Source organism: Meles meles, chromosome 6 (genome assembly GCF_922984935.1).
Source record: "Meles meles chromosome 6, mMelMel3.1 paternal haplotype, whole genome shotgun sequence".
Lineage (NCBI taxonomy): Eukaryota > Metazoa > Chordata > Mammalia > Carnivora > Mustelidae > Meles > Meles meles.
The window spans coordinates 122,870,156-122,898,084 of record NC_060071.1 but is presented as its reverse complement, the minus strand read 5'-3'; the positions used below and the strand labels follow the sequence as shown (position 1 = coordinate 122,898,084).

Genomic DNA, 27,929 nt, shown 5'->3' with positions numbered 1-27,929 from the left:
AGAAAAAAACATAGGCAAGGCATCATCAAGAAGTTACAACTAATTGGGGGTGTCTGGGTGGCTCAGTGGGTTGGGGCCTCTGCCTTCGGCTCAGGTCATGATCCCAGGGTCCTGGGTTCGGGCTCGCCCCTGCCTCCCCCCCCCCCCCCCCGCCTGCCTCTCTGCCTACTTGTGATCTCTGTCTGTCAAATAAATAAATAAAATCTTAAAAAAAAAGAAGTTATAACTAATTGAACATTACAGAAATATTTGAATATTCTGAAAGCATAAAAATTTTTATTAAAAAAAATTAAAAACCTGGGGAAATTCCACCAAGTTCGAGAGTTTGTTAAAAACACATTCTCCTACCAATAATTTGCTCTAAGAGTCATGGCTCACATGTGGTTCCAGACCTTGTATACAAAAAAACAATCCAGTAAACTCCTTTGTAAATCTAACTTTATAAATAAAAAAATCTTTAGAGGCACCTGGCTGGCTCATTCAGAAGTGCATGCGACTGTTAATCTTGGAGTCAGGAGTTCGAGCCCCACATGGGATGTACAGATTACTTAAATAAATAAAACTTTAAAAATAAAAGATTAAAAAAAAAAAAGCCACACCAGTCAGAAAGAAACAGGAGCCAGCTTAAGGAAACACTCAATGACCAAGTCTGTGACAAAGTGAAAACTAAAATAATTAAATTAATGGAATGTAAGTTATTAAAAACATAAAATTCATGGGTCCATGCTGATAACAAACAGAATGACTGATCAAGAACGGAGGTCTCTTGCCCACAGTCAAGGGTTAACTGGAAAAAGCACTGGGCAGGGTGACTGGGTGGCGCAGCCAGAATCCTACTCTTGATTTTGGTTGGGGTCATGATTTTAGGGTCCTGTGACAAGAGTCCCAAGTTGGGCTGCATGCTCAGCGGAGAATCTGCGAGAGATCCTCTCTCCCTCTACCCCTCCCACTCATGCTCTCCCTCTCTCTTTCAAATTAAATCTCTTTGAAAAAAGGTGGGGGAAGAAGCACTGGGACTAGAAAATCATTGCTTTGTAACCATTTTGACAAAAACTGGGTCAGACAAGAATCACGGTTACCAAATCTAGAGGGAAATTTTGATGAGAAGCAAAATATTTGCAATATCTTCAGTGCATCTCCACAGACCGCTTGTTAGTTGCAAAGGAAGAAAAGATAAACAGAATACAATGGAGAAACTGGGTAACATCTTGATCAGTGATAAAAATTAATATCATCTATGAGAGACAGGTGGATATTGGGTTCCTCCAGACATGATACCTGGAGAGGGACAGATCACCTAAACAGCATTCTGGCTCAGAATGCTTAACTTCAACCTAATTACAGAGAAGCATTAGGCAAACACAAAACAAAGACCATTCTTATAAAACAAACACTGAGGGCTGGGTTATTTCCTCAAAAATATCAATGTTATGTTTTTTTAAAGATTTATTTGATAGAGACACAGCAAAACAGGGAACCCAGCAGAGGGAGTGGGAGAGAGAGAAGCAGGCTCCCTGAGGAGCAAGGAGCCTGATGCAGCTTGATACAGGGCTCCATCCCAGGACCCTGGTGTCATAACCTGAGCTGAAGGCAGACGCTTAACAACTGAGCCACCCAAATATCAATGTTATAAAAAAGGCCAAAAAAAAAAGTCTACAATTTTTTAAACTTTACAGTCCTTTTAAACTGTTCCATTTTAAAGGAGGCTAAAGAGACTTGGCATTAAAGACTAATTACTGTGTTAAATAAGGTATGCTGTTACTAAGGACACTATCAGATCAAGTGATGACAATAGAATATAAACAGTAAATTAGATTAAAAAATATAGTTCCAATATAAGCTTATGAAGTTGACAAGTTTGCTGGGGTTTGGGCGCCTGGGTGGCTCAGTTGGCTGGGCGACTGCCTTTGGCTCGGGTCACAATCCTGGAGTCCCAGGATCGAGTCCCATGTTGGGCTCCCTGCTTGGCGGGGAGTCTGTTTCTCCAGCTGACCTCTCTCCTTTCGTGCTCTCTCTCTCTCTCTCAAATAAATTAATAAAATCTTTTTATAAAAAAGTTTGCTGGGGTTTTAGGTTCAGTGCAGTGAGAGGAGGGGGCAGTGGTAGGAGGGGCCCAAAGGGTAAGATGTTAACAAGTACATCTGGGTAAAGAGTCTATAGCTTTTCTCGGTATCATTTTTATTTTGCAACTTTCTGTAAGTTCTAAATTATCCACCACTACCACCACCCCGCCTAAAAAGGTAATTTTTAAAAAGCCAGTCAAAACATGCTCTGGACCCTATCTCCAAAACCAACAGGTATTCCCACCTCTCATCTTCCTTTCTAAAGCAACCTGCTAAGCTCAGACACATCTTTAAGTGCAAAAAAACAAAACAAAACTGCTCTCAACCCCCAGCCACTCTGGACCTACAACAATGATGAAGTTCTAGAACATAGGTGAGGTTCAGTGGGGTGAGATCCGGAGCCGATGACCAAGAAAGAATTCTTGAGACATCTTTGGTGCAAAATGGTGGTTTATTAAAGCACGGGGACAGGACCCGTGGGCAGGAAGAGCTGCTGCCCGGGGGGAATGTGAGGAGTGGTCTATTATATACTTGTAAGTTGGGAGGGGGTTAGGGATGGCGTAAGTCTCTAAGGAATTTTGGAAGCAAGGTTTCTAGGACCTTGAGGGGCTAGCTATTGTCTGGGGAAAAGGTTATTCATTACCAGTAATAAAACCTTCTTGTGAGACCCTTTAGATGTCTATCAGTGGGCCATATGCTTGGGAATGATTGTCGACACTATCTTGGAGGTTTAGAGATAAAGTTTCCAAAGGAATTGTTAAAGTAGACTTACAGGATCCTGGTTGGGGGTAGGGTCAGTCAGGCTAGGATTGTCCTTTGCCCTTAGCAAAGCCTCAAGGTGACGGTAGTTGAGTCCATAGAGGAGGGTCACTCTGCCTGTTTCAAGGGCTTGTCAGTAGGTAAGGAAATCTAATAATTTTCTTCTGCCTCTGTTTCCCACATCAACAAGACTTCTCTACTACTCCAGCCTGGCCTCTGCCCTCATTGCCCTTGCTAAATCAGTAAACACATCCAGTCGCCAACTCCAACAGATAAATATTCAGTTACTACCCACCTGACCTTTCAACAGTGTTGGCCACAGCCTCTTCCTTGAAAGAATCGGCTTCTCCTCACTTTTGATCAGACACCCCCGATTTTCCTCCTGCCCCTCCATCCCTCTAAATCTTCTGCCACTTCCTAACTCTCTCTTGGACTTCTCGCAATGGACGTTCTTAAGATTTTCAGTCTGCTCTGTCTCACTAGGTGGTCTCTTATCCACCCCATGGTCTCAAAAACCATCTACATGCCAATGACTCCCAAATTTCTTTCTCCAGCCCACAGCTTTCCTCTGAATTCTGTATTCACACAGGCTGAGTGCCTGACATCGCTGATTCAAAGGTCTCCCCACCCCGTCTTTCCATTTCAGTGAGTGCCACTTCCGTTCATCTAAGTCAGAAAATTCCACCATCAGCTGGTTGTTGACATTACAAGCAAGATTTTTCTTTATGGTTTTCAATGGTTTAAAACTTCCCTACAATAAACATATGTACTTATGAATGCATTAAAGAACTTAAACCTCTTTCCTTGAAACAGAACAAAACGAAGATATGCTTTATCATATCTATTTTTGTTCTTAATTTTCACTTTGTGAATGTCTAAAAATTAAAAATTAATAATAAGTTTCGTATTACCGGAAGCATTTGGATTTACTGAAGACATCACGAAATCAGCTTCAATCTAGAAAAGAAGAAAGAATGGCACATGTAATTTCATCAAATGTTTTCACAGTGCAAGTTCTTAATTCCTCAGGTGTGGGGGAAGATTATATTTTATGAGAAACCAACTGTCTTGACTTCAGCAGACAAGTTAATATCGCAGGACAGCTGCAATAGTCATTTTATTCTTCTGTCTCTATCTAGGGTGGGGGAGGGTGAAACAGGTGATAGGGATTAAGGAGGGCATTTGTTTTGTGGTGAGCCCCCAGTGTTGTATGGAACTGTTGAATCATTACATTGTACACCTGAAACTAATATTACATTGTGTTAACTCACTGGGATCTAAATAAAAACTTAAAAAAAAAAAGTGGTTTTAAAGCAAAAAATATCCCTGTATCTACAAGGTACAATATGCTAATCTGCTACAGACTCTAAAGGCCCCCAAACTGTTCCATTGACTCAAACAGTTGAAGCATATATAATCAATTATATATAACATAACCATATGCTGTCACATATGCAGCATAACCTAAAAGGTAACCAACCTTTCTATTTCAGACAAATACAAGCGATTATTGCAATGAGCTCGATGGCTTTATTTTTGAACTTTTTTCCTGATTATAAAAGTAACATGATGTAGAAAACATGAAAAATATAAAAAAATTCATGAAGAACATCTTTAAAAACAGTCACCCAGTAAGAACTACTATTAATATTTTGGCCTAGTTGGCATTTTCCCCCCTATGGCTTTTTAAACATATTTCAGAACACACCCTCTATACAGTTCGGGAAACTGCTTTCACTATATATTAAAATACAAGCACTTTCCTATATGGTTACAGGGCCTAATAAACACTGTGGAATTTAGAACTTTGGCAACACCTGACACAGTTTCTCTACTTTGGATTCCATGTCCTGCACTTTCCAGGTTCCTTTTGCCCCTGTCTGGGGGTTCCTGTTGCCCTCTTCTTCGTGGAGCCTGTTTCCCCTGAGATGTTGGTACCCACCAGTGCTGCATGCTGTCCTCAGGCAACGCCACTCAGTCTCTTGCTCTGAGCTCACCTGTAAACAGAGTCGTCCTGAATCTGTCTCTGGCCCTTACTTCTCAATTCCTCACCTGGTTCCAGATTCCTGCATTTACAAGGGGCAGCATAATCTGAGAGCAGATCCTTACCACCAGAACCTCAACGCCAGCACAGTGTTCACTGAGTGACTTCACTTGGGATGTCCACAGCCTCCTCAAACTTAATGTGCCCCAAACTGAACTCACTGACTTTCCTCCAAACCTGCTCCTCAGTTTCCCTACTTGGCGGTATTTACTATTGCTGCAGGCCTGGTTTCACACCCCTCTCTTATGGCCAACCACATCTAATCACCAGGTCATAACATCTCTCAACACCACAAAGTGCTTCTGGATACTTCATCATCTGGGGAGGCTAGCTAGCTCTTCTAGTCTAAGAGATGCCTAAACTCCTACTACTTTCCACAAGAATTAGATGACCCTCTTCCTTGTCCCCTACACTTTGGGTTCTTCCTGTTCTTCTCCACGTTAGTATTTATCAGTTTTATAAGTCTTTCTACACTAAATTGTGAACTGCTTCGCAGTAGGGGCTGTATACTATTCATCTTTATATCGCTAGCAACTAGCAAGTGTTCATTTTATTACATGGGAATACTTCATAAATTTCATTGTGTAAACCATCGTGTGAGTGTTTAAATGATTTATTACATGTCGTGCATTCAGTAAATATTTCATTTGCTCAAAAGCAATATTCAAAAATAAAATCCCAGGGGTGCCTGGCTGGTTCAGTTGGTGGAGCATGCAGCTCTTGATCTTGGGGTTTTGAGTTCAAGCCCCATGTTAATTAGAGATTAAAAATAAAAACTTTAAAAATAGATAAAACCCCAAACCTCAACCTAGTATAAAAGTAAATATCTGTTACATTTCACAGAGGGTATACATTGTCATTTATTTAACACATGTTCACATACAAATGACTGACAGGTATACAGATGACTTGCTTTCACTTTACTGTTTAGTGATCGGTGGTCATCAGATATTCGATTAAAAAATGAAATCCAGGGGCACCTGGGTGGCTCAGTGGATGAAAGCCTCTGCCTTCTGCTCAGGTCATGATCTCAGGGTCCTGGGATCGAGCCCTGCATCGGGTTCTCTGCTCAGCGGGGAGCCTGCTTCCCCTCCCCTCTCTCCCTGCCTCTCTGCCTACTTGTGATCTCTCTTTCTATCTATCAAAGAAATAAACAAAATCTTTAAAAAATGAAATCTAAAACTTCAGCCAGGGATGAGAATAAAAGTAAAAATCTGTTAAATCTCATGGACTGTACAGTGTCTTACCACATCAGTGTACTTGTCATTCAGTTCCTCGCCTGTATTCTAAAATTAAAGCCAATTAAGTAGATTCAGGGATGATAAAAGCAGAATGAAACGAGCTATCCTTCCAGCTGAACACAGGTTAAATACAATGCTTCAAAGGCCAGATCCATTTAGCTGACTTGTTTTGGAATACTAGCTGAAATATTTGCAGGTGAATAGAACAGCTACAGTTTATGGGAGTCTGCCCTGACTATTTCTCTGCGGTCCACAACCAGTATCTCAGTACCAAGCATTTGCTAAGAGGTGAACCACTTTGAGCCCACTTGGTCTGTTCATAGGACATATTTGTGTCAACAGAACTTATTTACCATGAAGTTGTGATACATTTAAACATAATGAGGGATGGAGAAGTGAGACATCAAATGGCTCCTGGCTTTGCTGGGCATGAGGAATAGCAGCAGCCAAGCTGGTTTAAGGAGAGAACAAGGGAGGGCATTCCAGGCAGAGCCTTCCGTTTGATGGCTGCAACTGAATTTCTTAAAGCTGGATGAGAGCTTGTCTCTGATTAATTCCAGTTCAGCATCTTAACAAGAGGGATCCATTTCTAGAATCAACGTAACAAGGGGAGCAGGAAATCTGTCCTCCTAAAGCAGGCCGATCCTTGAAGCTCAGCTTGACCCTTCTTATAAGTGAATTAGTGCAAACTTTTCTGAAGAATAATACCCAACAAAATTTCAAATGGTCCTAGCAATTGTACTTCCAGGAATTTATTCTATAGAAAAACATCCACAAGTATAGATATACATATAAAAGGATGCTCAACATTTGTAGGAATGAAAACTAATGAAGGCAATCTAAATAACCGAAGTCAGGAAACCAGCTAAAGAGAATACTATGCAAACTACTTTTTAAAACGTGGTCATGTGTGCTTTTATGATCATTGTTTAGTGAAAAAAAAGCAAAATAAAATTGGTGTACTATGTACCCACTTATGTGTTTAATAGAATGCTAGGCATGTTTGCTATACATAGGAAATTCTGGAATGACACACACACAAAATTATTAATAATGGTAACCCCTGAGGAATGGAACTCTTTGGTAGCAAAGGAAGGATTTTACATTCAACTTTATACTTTTTCCAGACTGTCTAAATTTTTTGCCTGTGGAAACGTATTAGTTTTATAATCTAAATGAATTCCTGTTACCAGTATTCCCCCTCAGCCTTCCCTCTTGACATCTCCTTAGCATCTTGCATTTATTATAAGCCTGGTGGTGAGAAAGGCTTCATGAACTCTAATTCATCCCTGAGTTAGGTTCTTATAAAGACTAAAATTCAGCACGGGACACATCTCTGAAATCGCTCTGTGAGACAGTGATTTTAAACATCCTAAACTAGCCACTGCGCTTGACTTAGAATCCACCCACTCTTTTATTGTCTGCCCCATTCCCAAATAGATGAAGAAAGCTCTACCTTGGAGGGCTTGTACCCAAACAGCATTAAGACAGCAACTTTAAAGTCCTCTCTGCTTAGATAGCCTTTGTTATCTTCATCGCATGCTTTAAATACCTGAAGAACATTAAATAGCTTCAGTTAGACCGAAACCGTTTGTTCTATTACTTTTATTACTCGTTTATATTAAATTTAGACCTCCAAAATCCAAAACTTAGCTGAGCAGGAGGGCTCGGAATTGGGAGTTGCATTATCCTAATTTTACTTCTCAAGCATTCTTCATGTGCTACAATTTACCACCCCCACCCCTGAAATGCGCAAACGACTTAATCGTTAGACTGACGCAAATTCATTCCTTTAAACCACTGGGATAAATTCTACCCAAAGTTCAGTCCTAGAATTAGGAAGGTGAGACAGAAGGTTCGATAGAGGTTATTATTAATAAAATATGGAGCGCGTTAAAGAAGGGACTTGGAAGTTGCCAGAACACCGGACAGAGAGGGAGAAGCCGTGCAGCCGTCGGCTCAGTCATTAACCACGGGCCTTTGGAAGGACAGTGCAGTCCTTGTCAGTGCAACAGAGCTGGGTGGGACCCGGGCGGGTGACAGAAACAGGAGCCCTAGGTCAAGTTCGAGTCCGAGAATCAGCCCTCCGGACACCTACTTCCACCCATTTCTTGTGTTCTGAGGGGCTGGCTTCCCACGTCCATGGCCGGGCCCCAGCTTCGGAGAAAAACATCGCGACCACCACAACCGAAAGGAACCGCAGAATCCAACACCTGCGCGGCCAGAAGCCGGTTGCCTCTGACGGCCTTACTGCTACTTAGGAAGCTGAACTTGGCCGGGCAACTCCAACGTCTTCTCCCATTGGACGGCCTGCTAGCCACTGGCGTTGATCCCGCGGTTCTATTGGCCAGAGGCTTTAGGCCCATTTCCTTGAAACAGCCTATGGCGGAGAGGCTTCTGGGCTCGCCCCCAGCTTTGGCACTGCCATGCTCATCCCCTTAACTCCTTGCGCACCGCTAGTATACACCTCACCTAGGTCCTTGCTTCACAGTCTCTTGCAAGGTTCCTCCCATTTTTCTGCCCGCACATCTTGCAGTTACTTTGTTAATTTTTATCTATGACGCTGTGCTAAACATAGGAAACATAAAACGTGTGAACAAAGCATTCAAAGAACCGAAGAGCCAAGTCTAGGATTCATGTGCATATCGGCAAGTCAAGTCATTGAGGTCCAGCCCTCCAGGATAGTCACTATAGTCTGTTTTGTCCTTCCCGTACCCCTGCAACGAAGCAAATGCTCAATGAGTCTTTAGGGCTTTTCTGATGTGGGAAAGCCAGAAGGAAATGTAAATAAAATTAAATGTTCTTATAACCTGCAGCCCCTTGACAATTACTTGATACAGGCAGAGTATAACGTTCCTCTAGGAAGCTCCCAAACTGTCTTACTGTTAATGCCTTGTTAGAGTGAAAAACACTCTAACAACTTTAGCTTGACAATTGCAAGACCTCCTTTATCCGTTGAGTCCTCTTTAGCAAATGAAAGTCCTTTTGGAAACCTCCTTTTTCTTTACCTCCCCCAACACCAAAGTATATAATCAGTTGCTCCTCACAATACCCGGCAGCAGCTCTTCCTGCCCTCAGGTCCTGTCCCCGCGCTTTAATAAAACCGCTTTTTTTTTTTTTTTTTTTTTTTAAGATCGTATTTACTTATTTGACGGAGAGATCACAAGCAGGCAGAGAGAGGAGGAAGCAGACTCCCCGCTGAGCAGGGAGCCCCAAGCGGGGCTCGATCCCAGGACGCTGGGATCATGACCTGAGTCGAAGGCAGAGACAACCCACTGAGCCATCCAGGTGCCCCTAAAACCGCCTTTTTGCACGGAAAGCATCTAAGAATTCTTCCTAGGCCGTCAGTTTCAGACCCCCACCAACACTACTCCAAAAAAATCACATCAGTTCACACCAAGCTGTTTCACCAAGTCCTCTGGGAAAAGTGCCTCGTTTGAAAGAAACTCTGAGAATAAATGTGACAAACATTATTAAAGCCGAGGAATATGGGGAGGTTTCCGTTTTGCAAGAGTTTTTTTCAGATCTCTCTCTCTTCTGGCAAACCAGTAAGATTAAAAACACAACGTTTCGAAGAAGAAACAGGTATTCGCGTTTGAGTGTGATGGGAGCTCATTTATCCTTTTATTCTACAGCAGGTTTTACAACTTTGCACCTCCAGCGAGCTCGCTCCTCCGTGATAAAGGTCTCAAGCCACAGGGTCCTGGAACCTCCTCTAATCCTCTCTGCCTTTAAGTAACTACCCTCTGCCCCGAGCTCGAGCTCCGGTAGGATGAAACTGTCTAAGAGAATCCTTGCAAAGGGGATGAGTTTCGTCCATTAACTAAGGGAAGAGAGAGAGAACACATGATTTTCTCTCTCCCCCTTTTAGCAGAAGCTATCAGGGGGTGAGTCAAGAGCTGGTAGCGGGCGGGACCTCCCTTCCACACATTCAGCGGGAGCCCTTTGCAGCCCCTCAGGATCCGGCGGTGTTTAGGACCCAGCGGCAGGCGTTCCGGAAAGGGAAGGGGCAGGGCCAAGGGGGTGGAGAATGCGAGCCCGGGCCGGAAGGGTTTAAACCGCGCGCAGGCGCGGGCTGCGGAAAAGAGGGCGCGAACCAGTGGGTTGCGGTAATTTCAGGAGCGAGATCGGCTGTAGCGCCCCTCTGGAAATTTCAGGTTCGTGGCCGGCGGTTGGGGGACCCTGGCCGGGGAAAGCCTGCTCCTTCCGACATGGGCCTCGCGGGTCCCGCGAATTCTGAGGCCGGGTGGAACTGGAGGTGGTGGAATCTGAGGGAAGCAAGGTATCTGGTAAAGACCCTGGGGAAGGTCCCCTTCTGGGCCTCGGCTTTCTCAGTCATAGAACCTGTCGGGCGCGAGCGGCAGGCGTCTCAGAGAGCCGAGGGCGGCGGGGGGCGTGGGTGCGAGGGTTCCCCGCGCTCCGGTTCGTACTCCGGTTTCCCCACGTGGCAGGTGGCCTGTGTCGCCCGCCAGGGATGCTGGCGCGCGTAGGGCGCCTACCCTGTGCCAGGCACTGAACCTTTCTGGGCCGGGTTGCCCTGTTCTCGGAGCCAGTCATTCGCGGGACTTTGTATAGACTTGGCGCGAGTGTGAACGGAGTTTCCTCCCGGCAGAGCTCTTCGAAGGGGGCTGGACCTGGGGTCAGAACCCAAAAGGGGTAGCCCCTGTCATTGCTTCCTCCGCGTACCCGGAATCGGCCCGCTTCGGTCTGGCCTCACCGCCTCACGCCAGGTTCGTCTCCCTCCAAAGTGTTCTCACGGAGTTGGGGAACATAATAGTTAAGAGTTATTCGGGGCCACTGTATTCTTTCCCACCTTGTTAAAGCTTTCTGGGGCTGCTTCCCCCTACCCCGCACTTCTTAGGCTGAAAGCCAGGATCTTTAACACGTACCTTACTCCTTCCCACTCCCTTCATCCTGAACTACTGTATTCCTTGACCAGATTCCTCTTTGTAATCTAGGAGTTACAGCTTTGTTCCCGCCTCCTGGTCTTGGGAGGCTGGGTTCCCTCTACTTGGAATACCACCCTTTATTCTGCCGGTTCTTTTTCATGCTGCAGATCTCACTTAAATGTTACTTATCCAAAGAATCGTCCAAAGGACGTCCCTGTTACTCTCATACACCTGTAAAATGCAACCAATGTCTGGAAAGATAGCTTGGTTTTTCTGTTGGTTGATCTGGTCCCCCCCCCCCCCGAAATAAAATCACTCCTGGGACAGAAACCGTTTCTATATTAACTCCTTATCCCCAGTGCTAGGCACATAGTAGTTGCTCAGTAAGTACCTGTTAGCGTGAGTTCTGGGAGATAAGGATGATACACATTTTATGGAGGAGAAAACTGTCTTCACAGTGAAGTAACCTGCCCAACTGCCCATTTACCACCTACTAATAATTGAGTTTGAAATTAGGGGTCCGTGTTTACCCACAGGTGGCCACACAGGGCCTCTGTCCTTCTGGTGGTCTGCACACTCTACAAGGAGCCGCTAGGATGTGGAAAAGATCTGCCCAGTTGGGTCTGATGTGGTGAGGGGAGAGGAGCAGCTAGCATCTTTAAGAGGAGTACCTATTTGCATCACAAAAATGCTTTTCAGACACCGTAAGAAACTTGTGTTCCAAGCTGGCATTTGGTGGGAGAATTTCTTTAGATTTTCATCCTCTTTGGCAATACAGCTTAAGGTGGTTTGCCAAATTTCAGTCATTTGCTTGTCTCCTTCCTGGTTTTTGTCTAACTGTTAATACCTATACCATTGTTTACTTGATGTTTTTATTTGAATCCACTTTTACATAAACTTAAATGTAAAGTGTACATACAGACACCTAAAACTTTTGGTTATAAATAAAATGGAGTCTTAAGATCCTTTGATGGTTTAAAAAAGTGTTACTGGTGCCTGCAGAAGAGCCCAGTTTCTTGACGTATCTCCAACACAACTGTCTCCTTAATTTAAACAGATTGGAAAGGAAAAGGAGGGTATTACGTGATGTTAATGTTTGGTCCCAGTCACCTCCACTTCAGAAAACACTGCAGATCTGCTCAGAACTGGCCCATCTGTGATGGTCTAATTTCTGTGTCACTGTTCACTCAGAATGGAATGTAAAACCTGTAGTGTCCCAGGTGTTGCCCAGGGAAGACAAACAATTGAAGGAAATGCTCCTGAGTTCCATCTTTAACACTGTGACTTGATTGCAAAAGCACTCTGCAAATGCCTGCGGGGCAGAGAAGTAAAATTCTTTTTTTTTTTTTTTAATTTTTTTTTATTATTTTTAAATTTATTTATTTGACAGAGAGAGATCACAAGTAGATAGAGAGGCAAGCAGAGAGAGAGAGAGAGGGAAGCAGGCTCCCTGCTGAGCAGAGAGCCCGATGCGAGACTCGATCCCAGGACCCCGAGATCATGACCCAAGCTGAAAGCAGCGGCTTAACCCACTGAGCCACCCAGGCGCCCCGAGAAGTAAAATTCTGATACTGGAACCAGGGAGTCCTCCACAGGAAGTCCGTTCCTGATCTTGGCATTTCAACCGCACTCCTCTTAATCAGGCTAACCTCTCTGATACTGTAAAGAGCTTGGTAACCTGCTGGATGTAATGATGATTTTTTTCTTTCAAAAGTACTCTGCCTTTAATTTGTAAATAACTCAGCATATTTAAGTGTGAGCAGATCCAAAACCTAAAGTATGTGTACATCAGACAAGCATTTTCCCCCCCTTGAGTAAAGGTCTTTTCAAAAGAGGTTTTTTTTTTTTTTTTTTAAGTTTTTATTTATTTGTTTGACAGAGATCACACATAGGCAGAGAGGCAGGCAGAGAGAGATGGGGAAGCAGGCTCGCTGCTTCGCAGAGAGCCCGATGCAGGGCTCGATCCCAGGACCCTGGGATCATGACCTGAGCTGAAGGCAGAGGCTTTAACCCACTGAGCCACCCAGGTGACCCCAAAAGATTTTCTACCTACTTGTCCCACTTTGGAGGGAATGAATGGTCTTTCTCCTCCTTCCCATGCATTTGTGGTTCCAGAAAATATCGGTAAATAAAACTTGGAAACTTTGGAATTACTCTAAATAGCTGAGTTGCTGAGAGGAATATCTTCCCTACAGAGTTTTCAGGACTTTTAAAACTACACTTTACTTAGCTGTAATTCATCTGGGAGAACAATGATGATAGCCTGTAAGGCGTCTGCACACAGCTTTTCTTAGGCTGGAAGCTGAACCCTTTCCACCTAAAAATTAGCCTTCAGAATGAGGAAGGAATCTAGATAGAACAGCCTGGGGATTCTTCATTGAAGATTGTGTTACTGAGTGCCTTGCCTGGCTTTTCTACTATTTGAAAATGCTTTGAAAGCTAGAGCTAACGGTTTTTTCTAAGGTCGGTTCTATTTTGTAATAACTTTATGAAGTCACAAAACTGTAGCCACCAAAATCATTCCTTCAAAGTTCCTTTAATTCACAAAATGAATTGTGATGGCTTAAATACCTCTCACCAGCAGCCTCCAAGAGTCTAGAACACAAGAGGAACGTAAGTTGAAAAAAGAAAAACTTAAAAAACCTGAACTGTTCAAATGTTAAGTACTAAGTCTGTCTAAATATTTCATGAAAATCTAGCTCTTGCATCCTGTTAACGATAATAGAGTTCTAACAAGCTTTGTTTTCTGGTTTCTTAACCCTTAGCAGATTAGAAACAAATTAGGGGAAAAGCCTACTGAGTTCTAACAACTCTTAGAAGTGGACTGGACAAAACACTTGGAAGGAGGGGCGCCTGGGTGGCTCAGTGGGTTAAGCCTCTGCCTTCAGCTCAGGTCATGATCTCAGGGTCCTGGGATCGAGCCCCGTATCGGGCTCTCTGCTTGGCAGGGAGCCTGCTTCCTCCCCTCTCTGGCTGCTGCTCTGCCTACTTGTAATCTCTCTCTCTCTCTCTCTCTCTCAATCTGTAAAAAAGAAAAAAAAATTAAAAAAAAAAACAAACAAAAAAAACACTTGGAAGGAAAAAGAGCTAGGGCCACTAGTACAGGAACAAGAGGCCCTATACATCTCTGTAGTACTAAAGGCTTCATAAAACAGTATCCATGCCAGGTGAGGTTAATAGGGACACTGAGCAAAGAACAGGTCAAATTATTGTCTAAATGCATTCAGCTTAAACACCTGAAATAGGTAATTTACAGGAGAAATTACCTGTATCTAACCAATCTAACTTGATTGGTCATGAATTTAGCAAGTGAGAAATTGTGAAACATTAATAGGTACCTTAAGTTTTTTAACTAGACCAGCAACTGGCTGGCTCACTCAGTAGAGTATGCAACATTTGATCAGCAACTTAAAAAAAAAAAAAACAACAAAACTTTCTAGCTTAAAACTTGAAAGTATATGCATTTGCAAATATTTTGGTATGGAATCAGGCCCATTTTTTTGTGGTGGGGAGGGTCCTATGAACAGAGTGCTGTGGTCCATCTTGGTATACCTAACTTGTAATGTGTCCTCCATTTCTTTAAAAGAATATGACTTTAACACAATTTGAGCAGACTCTTGGGTTAAACAGTTTTTCTCTGGGTCTTGTACAAAACATTTTTTGAATTACAGTAAGAAACTTAGCTACCTGAAAAATATACTTAGGCCCTTACACTTGAATTGGTGAGCTTTTGTACGTAACAAAACCAAAAGTACTTCATCTAGTTCAAGTAGAAATTTGATTCTGGTTTAGAAAACGTGTTTTGCTTTGGTGCAAGTTCTCTGTAGGTTTTAGTTGACTTAAGACAGGGCCTATAATTTAGTTGGGTCCTCATGGCAGCAATTCTAGATAATGTATATACAGAATTGAGCATTTGACACTGTCTTGAGGATTTTAAGCTTTAGAGTAAGTAGCTTATCTTTGAAATAAGAATCGCTAAAGTCCTATGGGATCTCATGCTTGGGTGAAGGGTAGATTTGTAAACTTCAATTTGACCTCAAAAATTGGAGTGATTATAATTCTTGAAATTCCTTAAATTACCTTAAAAACCCCAAGCACCTGTTAGAAAATTCAGGGTCAAGAATGAATATTTTTATGGTGGAGTTTAGCCCCAACTTTCCTCAGTTGGGAAACTTTCCTCAGGCCTCTAAGAACAAGGTCTGGGTTGAACGAGGAGAAGGTAACTAGGACTTTGGCTGTCACTTTATTTCCGATTTCCTGTAGCAGATTCTGGGATCGTGCCTCTGAACATCTGTAGAACAGCTCAGCATCTGGTGAGCGTCAGGTGTGCTGTATATGTTGTAGAAACTCACACTGACAGGGAATTTGAGAGCAACCGTTTGCCAGTGGCCTAGAGAATGGAAATAATATTTGTCTTTCATTTCCAGAAGTATGTCTCAGGAAGGTGATTATGGGAAGTGGACAATATCCAGTAGTGATGAAAGTGAGGAGGAAAAGCCAAAACTAGACAAGCCATCTACTTCTTCCGTCCCCCCGGCTGGGCAGGGAGCAACAAATGAACTGAGGTATACCTGTTCTGAGGCTAGGAAAGTGGCCCATAAAAGGAAATTATCACCTGTGAAGTTCAGCAACACAGATTCACAAGTTTCACCTCCCAAAAGGCAGAAGAGTGGTTCCCAGGAAGACCTAGGCTGGTGTCTCTCTAGCAGCGACGATGAGCTGCCGCCAGGAACACAGCAGAAGCAGGCTAAGAACATGGTGGTCAAAGAGGAGAGCGACATCTCTTCTCCCCAAGACGGTGCTGCCCAAAGAACTGCAAATCACAGCCCTCCTGCCCTCCATGGACTAAAAGAGGAGGAAGAGGACTATGAAACCTCAGGGGAAGGCCAAGACATTTGGGACATGTTGGAAAAAGGGAACCCCTTCCGATTTTACCTCACTAGAGTCTCGGGAATTAAGCCAAAGTATAACTCCGGAGCCCTCCACATCAAGGGTAAGTGGGTGCTGCATGCCCAGGAGCTGTCAAGTGGCACTTGAGAGAGTCCCCTTGGCAAAACAAGGAGGGTGACCTAGCTTGACCTCTGAGAACCCTTCAAGGTCTTTTAACTACCCTCAGGAGAACTATTAGTTTGACAGCAAGCTGTTTACTTAGGGAATCACAGGGTGTTTGCCAGTCCTGTAGATCTACCAGTTGGAATGCTTAAACGATTGTCAACATTGTGTTAACTTTTATAGTATATGTGCTGCCGAAGCGAGCACTTGTGTTAACTTTTAAAGCTTGAACTTATTTAATAACACTTGAATGAAATAGCAAATATCTGACAGCAGTAGCATCACTTAAAACTTGTTAATGCAAATTTGGGGCTCCACCCAGGTTCTCTGAATCAGACTCTGGGAGCAGGGCCCTGCAGTCTGTTCTAAGAAGCTTTTCTGGGGATTCTGATGAGGGAGCAGAAGGCTAGCTGAGGAAAAGCAGAAGCTGACATCCCACAAACCAGCCCCTACCCCGGTGGGATAAGTGACATTCCTCAGGCACTCCTGGCTGCCCTAAAGGAAAAACAAATAGCTAACTTACGGAAATTACAATCCTACAAGACATGAGTCTCCCTCAGTTTACAAGTCTTAGCAGTTTACAAGAACAAAACATTTCTATCCATGGCCTAGCTTCCAGAAGGGAATGTAGATACAATTAAATGTCCTTATAATCTGCAGCCCATTGACAGATACTTGAAGTGGGCAAAATATAAGGGTCCTCCAGAAAGTGCCCAGCTATCTTATTGCTAATGCCTTACTGGAAGGAAAACCAACCTTAACTTGGAAATGGCAAGGCCTCCTGTATCCTGTGAGTCTTCTTTAACATTCAAAAATCCTTTGAAACCTCCCTTTTCCTTACCTTCCCCAACTCCCATGTATATAAATAGCCACACCTCACAAACGCGGGGCAGCTTTTTCTGCCCACTAGTCCTGTCCCTGTGCTTTAGTAGAACTACTTTTTTGCACCATAGACAAGCTTAAGTATTCTTTCATGGCTGTTGGCTCCAGACCTCACCCCACCCAACTTCACTTAGATTCTTTTTTTTTTTTTTTTTTAAAGATTTTTATTTATTTATTTGACAGAGAGAGATCACAAGTAGGCAGAGAGGCAGGCAGAGAGAGAGAGAGAGGGAAGCAGGCTCCCCGCTTAGCAGAGAGCCCGATGCGGGACTCGATCCTAGGACCCTGAGATCATGACCTGAGCCGAAGGCAGCGGCTTAACCCACTGAGCCACCCAGGCGCCCCTTCACTTAGATTCTAAAACCCCATCACTTATGCCCAATCGGGTTTAAGAACCACTGTTTGGAAGCCAGATTTCAGTTCTGGTGAAGAAACAAAAAACACTAGCATGCAAATAGATATTTCAGTTCTGAATCAAAAGATAGTCTTCAGTTCCTTTGGTTATTCCCCAGGGTGCAGCTGTGTGGTAGCATATTTTGTCTTCATTCTTGGTTGATTTTTCCTGTAAGAGCTCTGAAGTAATGAAGGTCAAAAGAATATCTTCTGGGGCGCCTGTGTGGCTCAGTTGGTTAAGCATCTGCCTTGGGCTCAGGTCATGGGATCAATCCCCATGTCGAGCTCCCTGCTCATCAGGGAGCCTGCTTCTACCTCTCTCTCTCAAATGAATGAATAAAATCTTAAAAAACAAAAACTTCTGTTCAGAAAAAGCCCCTTTCAGTCACACCTGAGTTTAATGAAGTGGCTTTTGGAAAGCCCTTGAGGATGAAGGAGTCATTGCCAAGGGGACCCAGTTGTGTCATTAGAGTTGGAACTCTCAGCCCCACCTCCAGAGAGGGGGAAAGAGACGGGAGGTTGTTAATCATTAGTGGCCAGTGATTTAATGGCCTTTGTAATGAAGTCTCATTAAAAAACCCTAAGGGGGGGGCGCCTGGGTGGCTCAGTGGGTTAAGCCGCTGCCTTCGGCTCAGGTCATGATCTCAGGGTCCTGGGATCGAGTCCTGCATCAGGCTCTCTGCTCAGCAGCGAGCCTGCTTCCCTCTATCTCTCTCTGCCTGCCTCTCTGTCTACTTGTGATCTCTCTCTGTCAAATAAATAAAATCTTAAAAAAACAAACAAACAAAAAAAACAAAACCCTAAGGGGTTTGGAGAGCTGCTAGGTTGATGAACACGTGGAGGTGTATACCTCTTCCCCCATACCTTGTTCTTTGCATCTCTCCAATCTGGCTCTTCCCGAGTTGTAGCCTCTTATAATAATAAACTGGTAATCTAGTAAGTCAGGAGCTTTCCTGAGTTCTGTGAGGCATTCTAGCAAATTTTCGAACCCGAACAGGGGCAAAATAGGGAATAGCATCAAGAAACTGCAATATACTCCTTTTGTGTACCTCTTATAAAGGTAGGCGCCTGGGTGGCTCAGTCTGTTGGGCATCTGCCTTCAGCTCAGGTCATGATCCCAGAGTTCTGGGATCGAGTCCTGCATCGGGCTCCCTGCTCAGCAGGTTGCCTGCTTTTTTTGCTCTCCCCTTGCTCCTCCCCACAGCTCATACTTGTGTGTGCGCAAGGGCTGTCAAATTTATATTTAAAAAAAAAAAAAGGACAGGAGCTTCCTTAGGGCGGTGACTTTTAAAATTTTTGTACCCTACCATGTAGCTCAAAATCTGGAAGAAGCACTCAGTAAGCAGGGGTCAAATAGAAGAGCCTACTCTTAATCCTCCGGCAGTTTGATGGTTGTGAGCACATGTGCTGAAGCCAGATAGCCTGGCTTCAGATCCTGACTATCCCTTCCTAGCTGTCCAGCCATAGATGACCTCCTAAGGGGAGACCCCTCATCTGCAAAGTGGGAATGAACAACTCCAGCTCAGAAAATGGCTGAGATGGAAGCGTGAGCACAGGGACAGTGATAAGAACAGTGCCTGGCACCTAATAGGTATGAGTCCAGCAGTTATGATCAGTGGTGGTAATCCTGTAATTCCTCTCCTAGTACAGTTTGAGAAGTGAGCTTTCTGATCTTACTTGAAATCAAGTTGGAATGGGTGCGAAGTGCAACCCCCTTCAAGATGACCTGGAATGCTAGAAATGTGTACTTGGGATTGTGGGTGCCTCTGCCCTCCTTCACAGGAAGGAGGGGCTCTCAGGCTCCAGAAGACAGTCTTGCTAGTCCCGGTTGGAGAGGTTTCCTGGAGGGCACTGGAAGGAGTTAAAAATTAACAGCTGGGAAGAACAACAATGTCATTGTCCTTACTGGCAGTTTTTAAAATTGACCAGCCATCAAATTCTGCAGCTGACGTTTTATTTTTACATTATATTTTGTTAAAACGTAATAAATATTACATAGCTCAAATTTTCTCTTGAATTTTATGGAACATTAAAGTCTGGCTTTGTAGTCACTTCTCAGTTCAGTTTTCTCAGCCAAATTTTGATTGTGAATAAGTCCATTGTGATTATTATCAGATTTTTTTCAAAAAGTGAGTTAGATCTAAATGTTTTGTCTTCTCAGATATTCTGTCTCCCCTATTTGGGACACTTGTATCTTCAGCTCAGGTGAGTTTATGGTGGTTTTTTTCGTTAGGGGAGAAGGGACAAATAAACCCATAAGAAAATACTTGTGAGGACCTGTCTCAGTCCTGTACAGGGTTCCCAGGATGACCCATACCAGGAGGCTGGCACCAGGAGCAACGGTCGTGGTATCCAACCATTAGCATGGAATAAGGATGCCTCGATCAGTAGAGCTTCTGCTTCTGGATTGGGTTACAGGGACTGGCCAAGAAGTCACTTTGGGAATTTCAACCTGACGGACTTCTTTTTGGGACCCAATTAATCTCATGGGATTCTAGTACACCTCCTGGGAAGGTATGGGTAGGTAAGGGAAGCCCCAAGTCATTTGATTTGATTTAGAAAAATGTTTCCTACACCTACCAAAAAGCAGTGAGTAAAAGTTATGTGTACTTCTGCGTGTTTGATTGCTCCTGCTTTATTGAGCTGGTCTCGGATGTTGATGAATCATGTTAATGCTTCATGCTCTTGAGGAAATTGTGAGAAAACAGGTCACATCCATGAAGAAACCAAAGCTGTGTGCTTTATGTTCAGCTTGGCCTCCAGAATCCTAGTCTCCAGTTGGAACATGGGGCAAACTTTTGTTCTCTTAGCTAGATAGGAGGAGGAGGGCCAGGGATTATCCAGGCATATAGTCAAGATATAATTGTTCTGGGGCACCTGGGTGGCTCAGTGGGTTAAGCCACTCACTGCCTTCGGCTCGGGTCATGATCCCAAGGGTCCTGGGATCGAGTCCCGCATCGGGCTCTCTGCTCAGCGGTGAGCCTGCTTCCCCCCCCCCCCCCCGCCTGCCTGCCTCTCTGTCTACTTGTGATTTCTCTCTGTCAAATAAATAAATAAAAAATAAAATCTTAAAAAAAAAAAAAAAAGATATAATTGTTCTAAGCCTGGTGAATGTCCAGTCCCAGAGTTCTGTTCATAAAGCTAACCCATAAGTTAGGCTAAAAGGAAATGTTCTTTTCTATAAGTCTTTTTTATAATTACCTAGGGGAAAAGGGATAATTTTATAAATCCGTTTATTTAAATTAATCAGAGGGCTCCTAGAAATATGTAGTAAGACTGTCTAGAAATACAAATACTGCCAAAACCTGCGGGTTCCTTTCCTTAGAACCTGTTTTCTCTTGCACTATTCCACGGAATCAGATTCCTTGAATTGGGTATTCCCTTCAAGAGATATTTTAGGTTTGAATATTAGAGCACAATTGTCCAGGTTTATAAATAATATTTGGAGCTTGTCATTAGTCTAGAGTTTCTTTTAATTCAGTAACCAAACTTCTTACAGACTGCTTGCCTGAATTACCCATAACCCCATCCTTTTCTTTACCCATCTAGTTTAACTACTGCTTTGACGTGGACTGGCTCATAAAACAGTATCCACCAGAGTTCAGGTGAGTACCATAGGATGACCGATAACGTCCTAATTATAACGGGGCTTTAAAACAAGATTAGTGTTTCTCAGGCAACTCCTGTTCATCTTTCTTATTTCTTTTGAAACTATTGAAATCCTACAAACTTAGTTGTATAGGGAAAACAGTGTTTGTCGATCGAGTCTAAGTAGTCGCATGCATTCCTAATACGGGTTTTAGCATTTGCCTCTGCAGTTTCCAGAAGTGGATAAGGACCAAGCAATCTAAAGACAACTTTGATACTAATGTGAAGGAAAAGATCATTGCTACCTGCTTTCCAGACTTGTAAGCATATCACAGTTAGTGCGGCAGTGCTGCTCAAAGAATTTTTTTCTAAAGGTTTATTTGTCAGAGCACGCAAACACAAGAGCAGGGGGAACAGCAGGGAGAGGGAGTAGGAGCTTCTCGACTAAGCAGGGAGCCCAAAGCAGGACTCAATCCCAGGCCCCCCGGATCATGACCTGAGCCAAAGGCAGATGTTTGACTGAGCTGCCTAGGTGCCCATGTTCAAAGAATCTTTGCTTTGCAAATGATTCTTCCTGTGGTTTAGGAGCTAGTGAAGGGGGTCTTAGAGCTTCCCTTGTCCAGAGTATGGAGGTGATGGATTTTTCTGTTTGTCTTCTACAGTTCCTCAGCCCCGTTTAGGCGGTGTAGACCAAATAAAGATAGCATTGTATGGTGCCCTGCCACCTGTCTCATTTTTAACATTCACCTAGCAAAACCCCTAACAGCAGGTAGGTAAAGGAATGTTTCCACAGAATGATTGTCAAAAGTCCTTGGTGCATTTAGGACCTCAGACTCTGGAAACCTTTATTAATAGTAGGTAAAATGCTATTGAAATTTCCCAAATGGCTTTGACACTCAAAGGCTTGCATTTGACCTGTGACACATAGGATTAGTTTTAGCTACATGTAACAGAAAAGCAGAAATAACTGTGGCTTAAATGAGAGAAAGTAATTTCTCCAACCTGAGAAGTCCAGATGGTAGACATTTGTAGTCTGGATTGGGGGCTACTACAGTTCTCAAGGCCTTACCCACCCATTCTGTCTTTCTGTCCCACCATCCCAGTACATGTCTTCAAAGTCCCTTCATGGTCCAGGATGACACCCAGGGCTTCAGGTCACTGGTCTGTGGTTCAGATGGCAGGAAGGAGAAGGGACAAAAGGGCCACATCCCAGCTGTGCTTCCTCTGGACAGTCTCCTGGAAGTCCTGCGCAGCACCTTATATTTCACTGAGCAAGACTGAGCCACACAGTGACTTGTTTCATTGAAATATAACAACTTGTTAATGAATCTGCATCATGCTGTGGGCCTGGGCTTGTTCACTCCTGGATCTTGGGGGACTGCTGCCGCCATACCTAGCACACAGTAGTTCAGTGAAGATAGGTCTAATGAGGAAATGCTCTTTGCTTGGTCTAAAGAAAGGGGAAAAAGAGAGCATCCTACTAGATAACAATACATGTTTATCTTTTAATCTGAACTTGAAAACATGAACATAGAGCTAACTATATGTTCTTTTGGACCAAAGAAGATAATTACGCAGGGACTTCCTCGAGTCAGAATCTCTCTGGGTCATAACAGAGCTTTGGGTCAGACCACATGACCCTGTTGTAAAGGTAACTGGTTAGTGGAGATTAACTGAACAGTGCTACTTATTAGCTCTGTACTCCATGACCACAAAGGCCAGAAATACTTGTCTGGTGGTAAGGAAACTAGCATTCCTTAACTAATTCCTTAACTAGTCTTTTTTATAAAAGATGTATTGTAAATACTTCTGATCTGTTTTCAGGAAGAAACCGATCCTGCTTGTGCATGGAGATAAACGAGAAGCCAAGGCTCACTTACATGCCCAGGCCAAGCCGTATGAAAACATTTCCCTCTGCCAGGTAGGCTGCCTATTGTTGTTTGAGATCCTGCTTAGTCTGAGAGTTGGAAGGACATTTAGACATTTAGTCTCCTCCCACCTAGAGCAAGAGTCCTTTCTGTAGCATCACCAACTGCTCCTTGTCTAGCCTTGACCTAAATGCTTCCTGAGAGAGCCCATCTATGTGTGGGCAGCCCGTGTTGGAAGGATTTTTCTTTATGTTGACCTGATGTCTCTGTATGTGTCAGGGTTCTCCAGAGAAACAGAACCGATAGGGTACATGTGTGTAGAAAGACTTCTTTGAAAAGAGTTGGCTCACATGATTGTGGGGACTGGCAAGTCCAAACGCTATAGGGTAGGTGTGTGGGTAGAGACCCAGAAGAGAGTAGGTGCTGCAGCTCAGGTCCAGAGATAGTCTGAAGACTGAGTTCCCTGTTCCTTGAGGGAGTTGGCCTATTTTTCACTTGGGCCTTCAGTGGACTAGATGAGGTTCACAAAGGGTAATCTGTTTCACTCCATCTGCTAAATTAAATGTTGACCTCATCTAGCAATAACCTTCATGGCAATTTCTGATCAGGTATCTGGGTATTGTGACCTTGCCAAGCTGACACAAAAAATAAATCCTCACCATCTCCTTTTACCTGGGTCCTGATTTCCCCTCTCTGGGGCCACATAGAATAAATTTCATCTCAGATATGAATGATGCTTGTATGTAGAGTCCTCTTTTGTACCTCCTTAGGTTTCTTTCAGGATCGAGCATGGTTTCTTTGGTTGTACTTATAACAAGAATCCCTGTCTTCCCTCAACGTGCCTGCACTCCTCTGTTTGCATCGAGTTTGTCAGTGTCCTTCTCAAACCTAACCAGGTTGTCTGGATATAGTTCGGTGGTTGCTGCTTTCTGTGAGTGCGGCGTAAAACTTTTTATTTTGACACCTTATGTGACTGGTATTAGCTGCTGCTGACCCGTGTTCAGTAGTCCTCCGATCTTTTTCACGTGAATTGTGGCGAAGGTTTATACTGGGGAGATGGATAAATTAAAAGCAAACCTGTTAGGAAACTACCAGTGTGAGTCGAACTGCAAATGATCCAAGTCTGATGAGGGGATGTTAAGTGGTCTTACAACAGGTGTTTCTGCTTGGTTTGCTGGGACCAAAGCAAAGCAGAAAAGGCCAGGAAGTTGTTGCCCAGGTTCTTGTTAGAGTCCCAGAATTCTGTCGTAATGCTCTTCAATCCATACATGGAAATACACTGTAAGTCTTAGACTTCCGTTATGACCGGTTGCTTTTGGTTCCACTTCGAAGAGAATATTGTGTGTGGCATTTCATGCAAGAAACTGGCACATGGGGAAGAGAAAAGCAAGAATTTTTCATAGTAGGATTTCCTTCCTGTGGAAATGGTGGCTGTGAAGTGGCTGGTGTCATACTGACCTTCTCCTGTTTTAGCAGCTGGCTAGTCCATGTTCAAGCAGCCATGTTCAGATACTTCCACAGCCCCTTTCTCTCCTTGCCAGAGTGAGATGGCCTCCAGATTTCTGCTGTTGACAAGAGTAAACTACATGGAACCTAGATGACTTTTCTCCATTTTTTTTCTAGTGTTTTTTCTCCCTCTTCATATAAGATGTAAGAATTCTAACTCATTTTGATGTTCTTTCAACTATAAAATGTTGTCTGTGTATATGTGGTTATTTTTAAAGATTTAAAGAGAGGAACCTTAGTCGGATCAACCTTAAGCTGATCTTAAATTTTTCCTACGATTTAACCCACAGTACTTTATATATAGTTGGAGTTTTAAAAGTCGCTCCTTTACCCAACATGTTTGTGGCTCACCTTCTACACAAAGATAAGCCTTTGCTTGGCATTTGCCTAAATCCTTTGGTTGCTTTTGCTTCCAAAAGCAGAAGAGGTTTAACTGCAATAGGATGGTGCTAATGAGACTAGTTGTGTGTGGAAAGTAACACAGGAATCCTAAAGACCAGTCATGAAATCCATGGAAATAGGAGGTCTTTTCAGATACTAGCTCCTTGTACTGAAAAGTAGGGTGGGGGTGTGTGGCAGGTCTGGTGGTGTGCTCCCAGCTGGCCGCTAGAGGGCATGGTCGTCTTTAGCTTGAGCAAAGAGCTGTTCAGAAGGTCTCATTTCTAGTCTAAAGTAGAGATTTGTGGCCCCATCCTGACCCGTTGAAATATTGTTATATCTTGTCTCTAAGATGAATTCTTGGTTTTTTTTTTGGGGGGGGCGGTGTTGCACAACATAGTGTTACTTAATGAAGCTGAGGCATACTAGTCAAAGAACCAGCAGATGCTCCCGTTTTGCACTTGCAGGACCGGAGGGGAGAGATTGAGACCTTGTGGTGGTCAGGGTTCAAACTGCCTGGGTCCTGCAGTTCTCTTCCCACTAACTATGCCCTTCTGGGCCCATCGCTTAACTTCTGTAAGCCTAATTTGTTTATCTTTAGGATGGATTGCTAATCGTCTTTTTCATTGGGTTTTTGTGCTGAGGATTTGGTGCATTTGCCTAAAAAGCGTCCATTAACTATTACCTGTTCAAGTTAATATCCTTGTGCTTAGACTTGCGCAAGAGCAAACAGCTTATAGCAAAACTAAACTTGGAACCCCAGACTTTTGACCGTTGCTTTATCTGAGCTAAATATCAGTTTACAGGGAGACAGTCTTCATTCTAATTCTGTAATTTTAAAGACCTTCTGTTCCCTGGTCTCTTGATTTGTGTGGCGAGAACATACAAATGAATTCTGGTCTGTGAGCATCCCCAAACACTGAGCTTAGGAATGTAGTGAGCAGGGCCACCTGTCAGAGCATCCCCAAGACGGGCTGCGTCATACTACCCTGTATTCCAGTTGCCTCTTTCTTCCTCCTGCAAACAGGTCCATCCCTCTGCCCTATTGGGGCGGGGAGCTTGATTGTAGTAGCTCTTGGTTCCATTTGTAGAATGCTTATCCCTTGGAGGCCCTATTTTCTAGACAGTTCATGTAATTGTCTCATTTACTCCTAAAACTCTGAATCCCCTGACAGCACCCCCATTGTAAAGAGGAGTAAGATAAGGCACAAGAGATTTAAGTGTTTTTCAAAGTCACCCAGAGTTGTAGGGATGGGATTTGTGTCCCTACACCCACATTCCTCACTGTTGACCTGGTTTGACATTTCTGTTTAACTCTTTCACAGCCTACATCTTCAGGCATATTCTACTTAGCCAAGGTCTTGCTATACCAGATGTTACATAAAAATGTTTTAATTCTCCACCCACTCCTGTTTGTAAAGGTATCATTTCGTCATAGGAAAATAGATTGAATACATTATCTCTTTTCAGCACTTGTTAGGTTGTCAGTATAAGAGAACTTCTGTTTCAGCACCACAATGCATACTGCTACCACATTGTTTTTTTTATATATGGTCTGGAAACTTTGATACATCAATTTCTGAATAAGCCAAATATCTTAAAACTTTGCATAGAGTCTCATTTGTTTTTTTGGCAACTAAAGAAATCTAGCTTCTTGCTTCTTGATTACTGTAATTAGAAGTGGAATATGTATCGAATCATTCTGGCTAATAGAAAAAAATGTAATGAGCCTCACTGGGTAGGATTATAAAAGTTGTAGTGTCATTCCAGGGCTTGTCCACTAGAGGGCAGTAAAAACAATTCAAAATAAAGTTGACCTGAACCCTTTGTAACCTGATTTCCAATAGATAGGGATATTGAGTTTGTTCAAAATAAGTGACTCAGTTTCTTTTTCATCCTAGGCAAAGTTGGATATTGCATTTGGAACACACCACACGTAAGCAAGTTTTTATGAGATGGGGGAGGGTATGATTTTATGAGAGTCAAGGAGGCTGTTCTGGAAAGTGCTTTTGAAGGAACTCAAGGTACCAGTTTTGCCAGGGAAAAGAGTCTATCAGTAAAAATTAGAGGCAGTGGAGCCGTTTACTAATGGCCTTAAGACAAAGTCCTGGGATTCTGGCTCTCAGCATGAAAATCTGAATCTGTGATGCGGTTTCTACTTTCTTTCTGTTTAGGACATCTCTTACAGCCTGCTTGAGGGGAATATTTGGTGGTTGTGTGGTCTGTGGTTATGGATGACTGTATGCGTCAGTCATGTGCCTGTGGATTCTACTACCTTAACGTCTGGTGATCTCTTAAGAAGCTGAGTTGCATTAAATAGACTGTTACTAGGTCAGCCTCATGCTGTGATAGGAAAAAAAAAACAAACCCATTTTACAAAGTTGGTCTTTTTTGTTTGTTTGTTTTTAAAGATTTTTATTTATTTATTTGACAGAGAGAGAGACCACAAGTAAGCAGAGCCGCAGGCAGAGGGGGAGAGGGAAGCAGGTTCCCTGCTGAGCAGAGAGCCTGATGCGGGGCTCAATCCCAGGACCCTGAGATCATGACCTGAGCCAAAGGCAGAGGCTTAACCCACTGAGCCACCCAGACACCCCTATTTTACAGAGTTGTTAACTTGAGAAATGGATGCATATTCTTGCTCAAGACTTCTCAGAAGTTCCTTTTAGAGTAACTTTGAGACGTTGCAAACTAGACAGGAAAAACCCCTATTACTTCCTGCTTGACACGTATCCAGTGATCAGTTTGACTCCTGTTCTACTGCGGTGAGCCCAGCTGTTCGAGCCTTTTTACATAATTATCCTATAAATGAGAAAAAGAATAAGATATGGTTGTTCCTGTTTTCAATATTTTTATGAATCACATTTCTCTAGAAAGGATTTGTCAGAAGGATGTGACAAAGCCTCTTCTTGGAGACTGATGTTGGAAATGGGTTGGTATTGCAAGCAGATTCCTTCAGATGTCCATCTCTAGGGCAACAAACGATCTCATAGGAGGAATATTAGTCCTGAGTCTTGCTGTGGTCATGTTTTCTTGATGTTACAGTGACTTGAAATAAGGAAATACATTCATCTTTTTATGGCAAAATGCATTTTGCAGCGTACAACCTGTTTTCAGAAGGAACCAGGGCCAGAAGAGTTGAGCCATTTCATAAGAGGATTCTTCCTTTCAGTGCTACATTATCTGGTCTCGATGCCCTTGAGTAAATGTTGCAGTGTTTACCAACCATCCCTGATTGGTAGCCTCTAACAGGACGGTGTTTGAGGATT

The 27,929-nt window shown here is 43.3% G+C and overlaps 2 protein-coding genes across 7 annotated transcripts in view; one reads left to right on the top strand and one right to left on the bottom strand.

Annotated features, from left to right (window-relative positions):
- Window positions 1-8,389, bottom strand: part of EFCAB11 (EF-hand calcium binding domain 11) — a 146,509-nt gene extending 138,120 nt beyond the window's left edge. For both annotated transcript variants that reach the window (XM_046009274.1, XM_046009275.1), the window contains exons 1-3: window positions 8,206-8,389; window positions 7,564-7,659; window positions 3,734-3,779 (exon numbers count right to left, since the gene is read on the bottom strand). In XM_046009274.1, coding sequence (XP_045865230.1) covers window positions 3,734-3,779; window positions 7,564-7,659; window positions 8,206-8,280 — 217 coding nt within the window. In that variant the 5' untranslated portion in view covers window positions 8,281-8,389. The remainder of the gene's footprint in view (window positions 1-3,733; window positions 3,780-7,563; window positions 7,660-8,205) is intronic.
- A 1,771-nt stretch (window positions 8,390-10,160) lies between these two features.
- The window catches only part of TDP1 (tyrosyl-DNA phosphodiesterase 1), a 102,653-nt gene continuing 84,884 nt past the window's right edge, over window positions 10,161-27,929 (top strand). For 4 of the 5 annotated variants that reach the window (XR_006818767.1, XR_006818768.1, XR_006818766.1 and 1 more), the window contains exons 1-6: window positions 10,161-10,264; window positions 15,424-15,989; window positions 19,485-19,528; window positions 20,873-20,928; window positions 22,736-22,832; window positions 26,565-26,599. Coding sequence is in view for 2 of the 5 variants with exons in the window: in XM_046009193.1 (XP_045865149.1) it covers window positions 15,428-15,989; window positions 19,485-19,528; window positions 20,873-20,928; window positions 22,736-22,832; window positions 26,565-26,599 (794 nt within the window). In the remaining 3 variants the exon portion in view is untranslated. Of the gene's footprint in view, window positions 10,265-15,423; window positions 15,990-19,484; window positions 19,529-20,872; window positions 20,929-22,735; window positions 22,833-26,564; window positions 26,600-27,929 lie in introns of those variants that run through there. The other variant, XM_046009195.1, reaches the window with a different exon arrangement.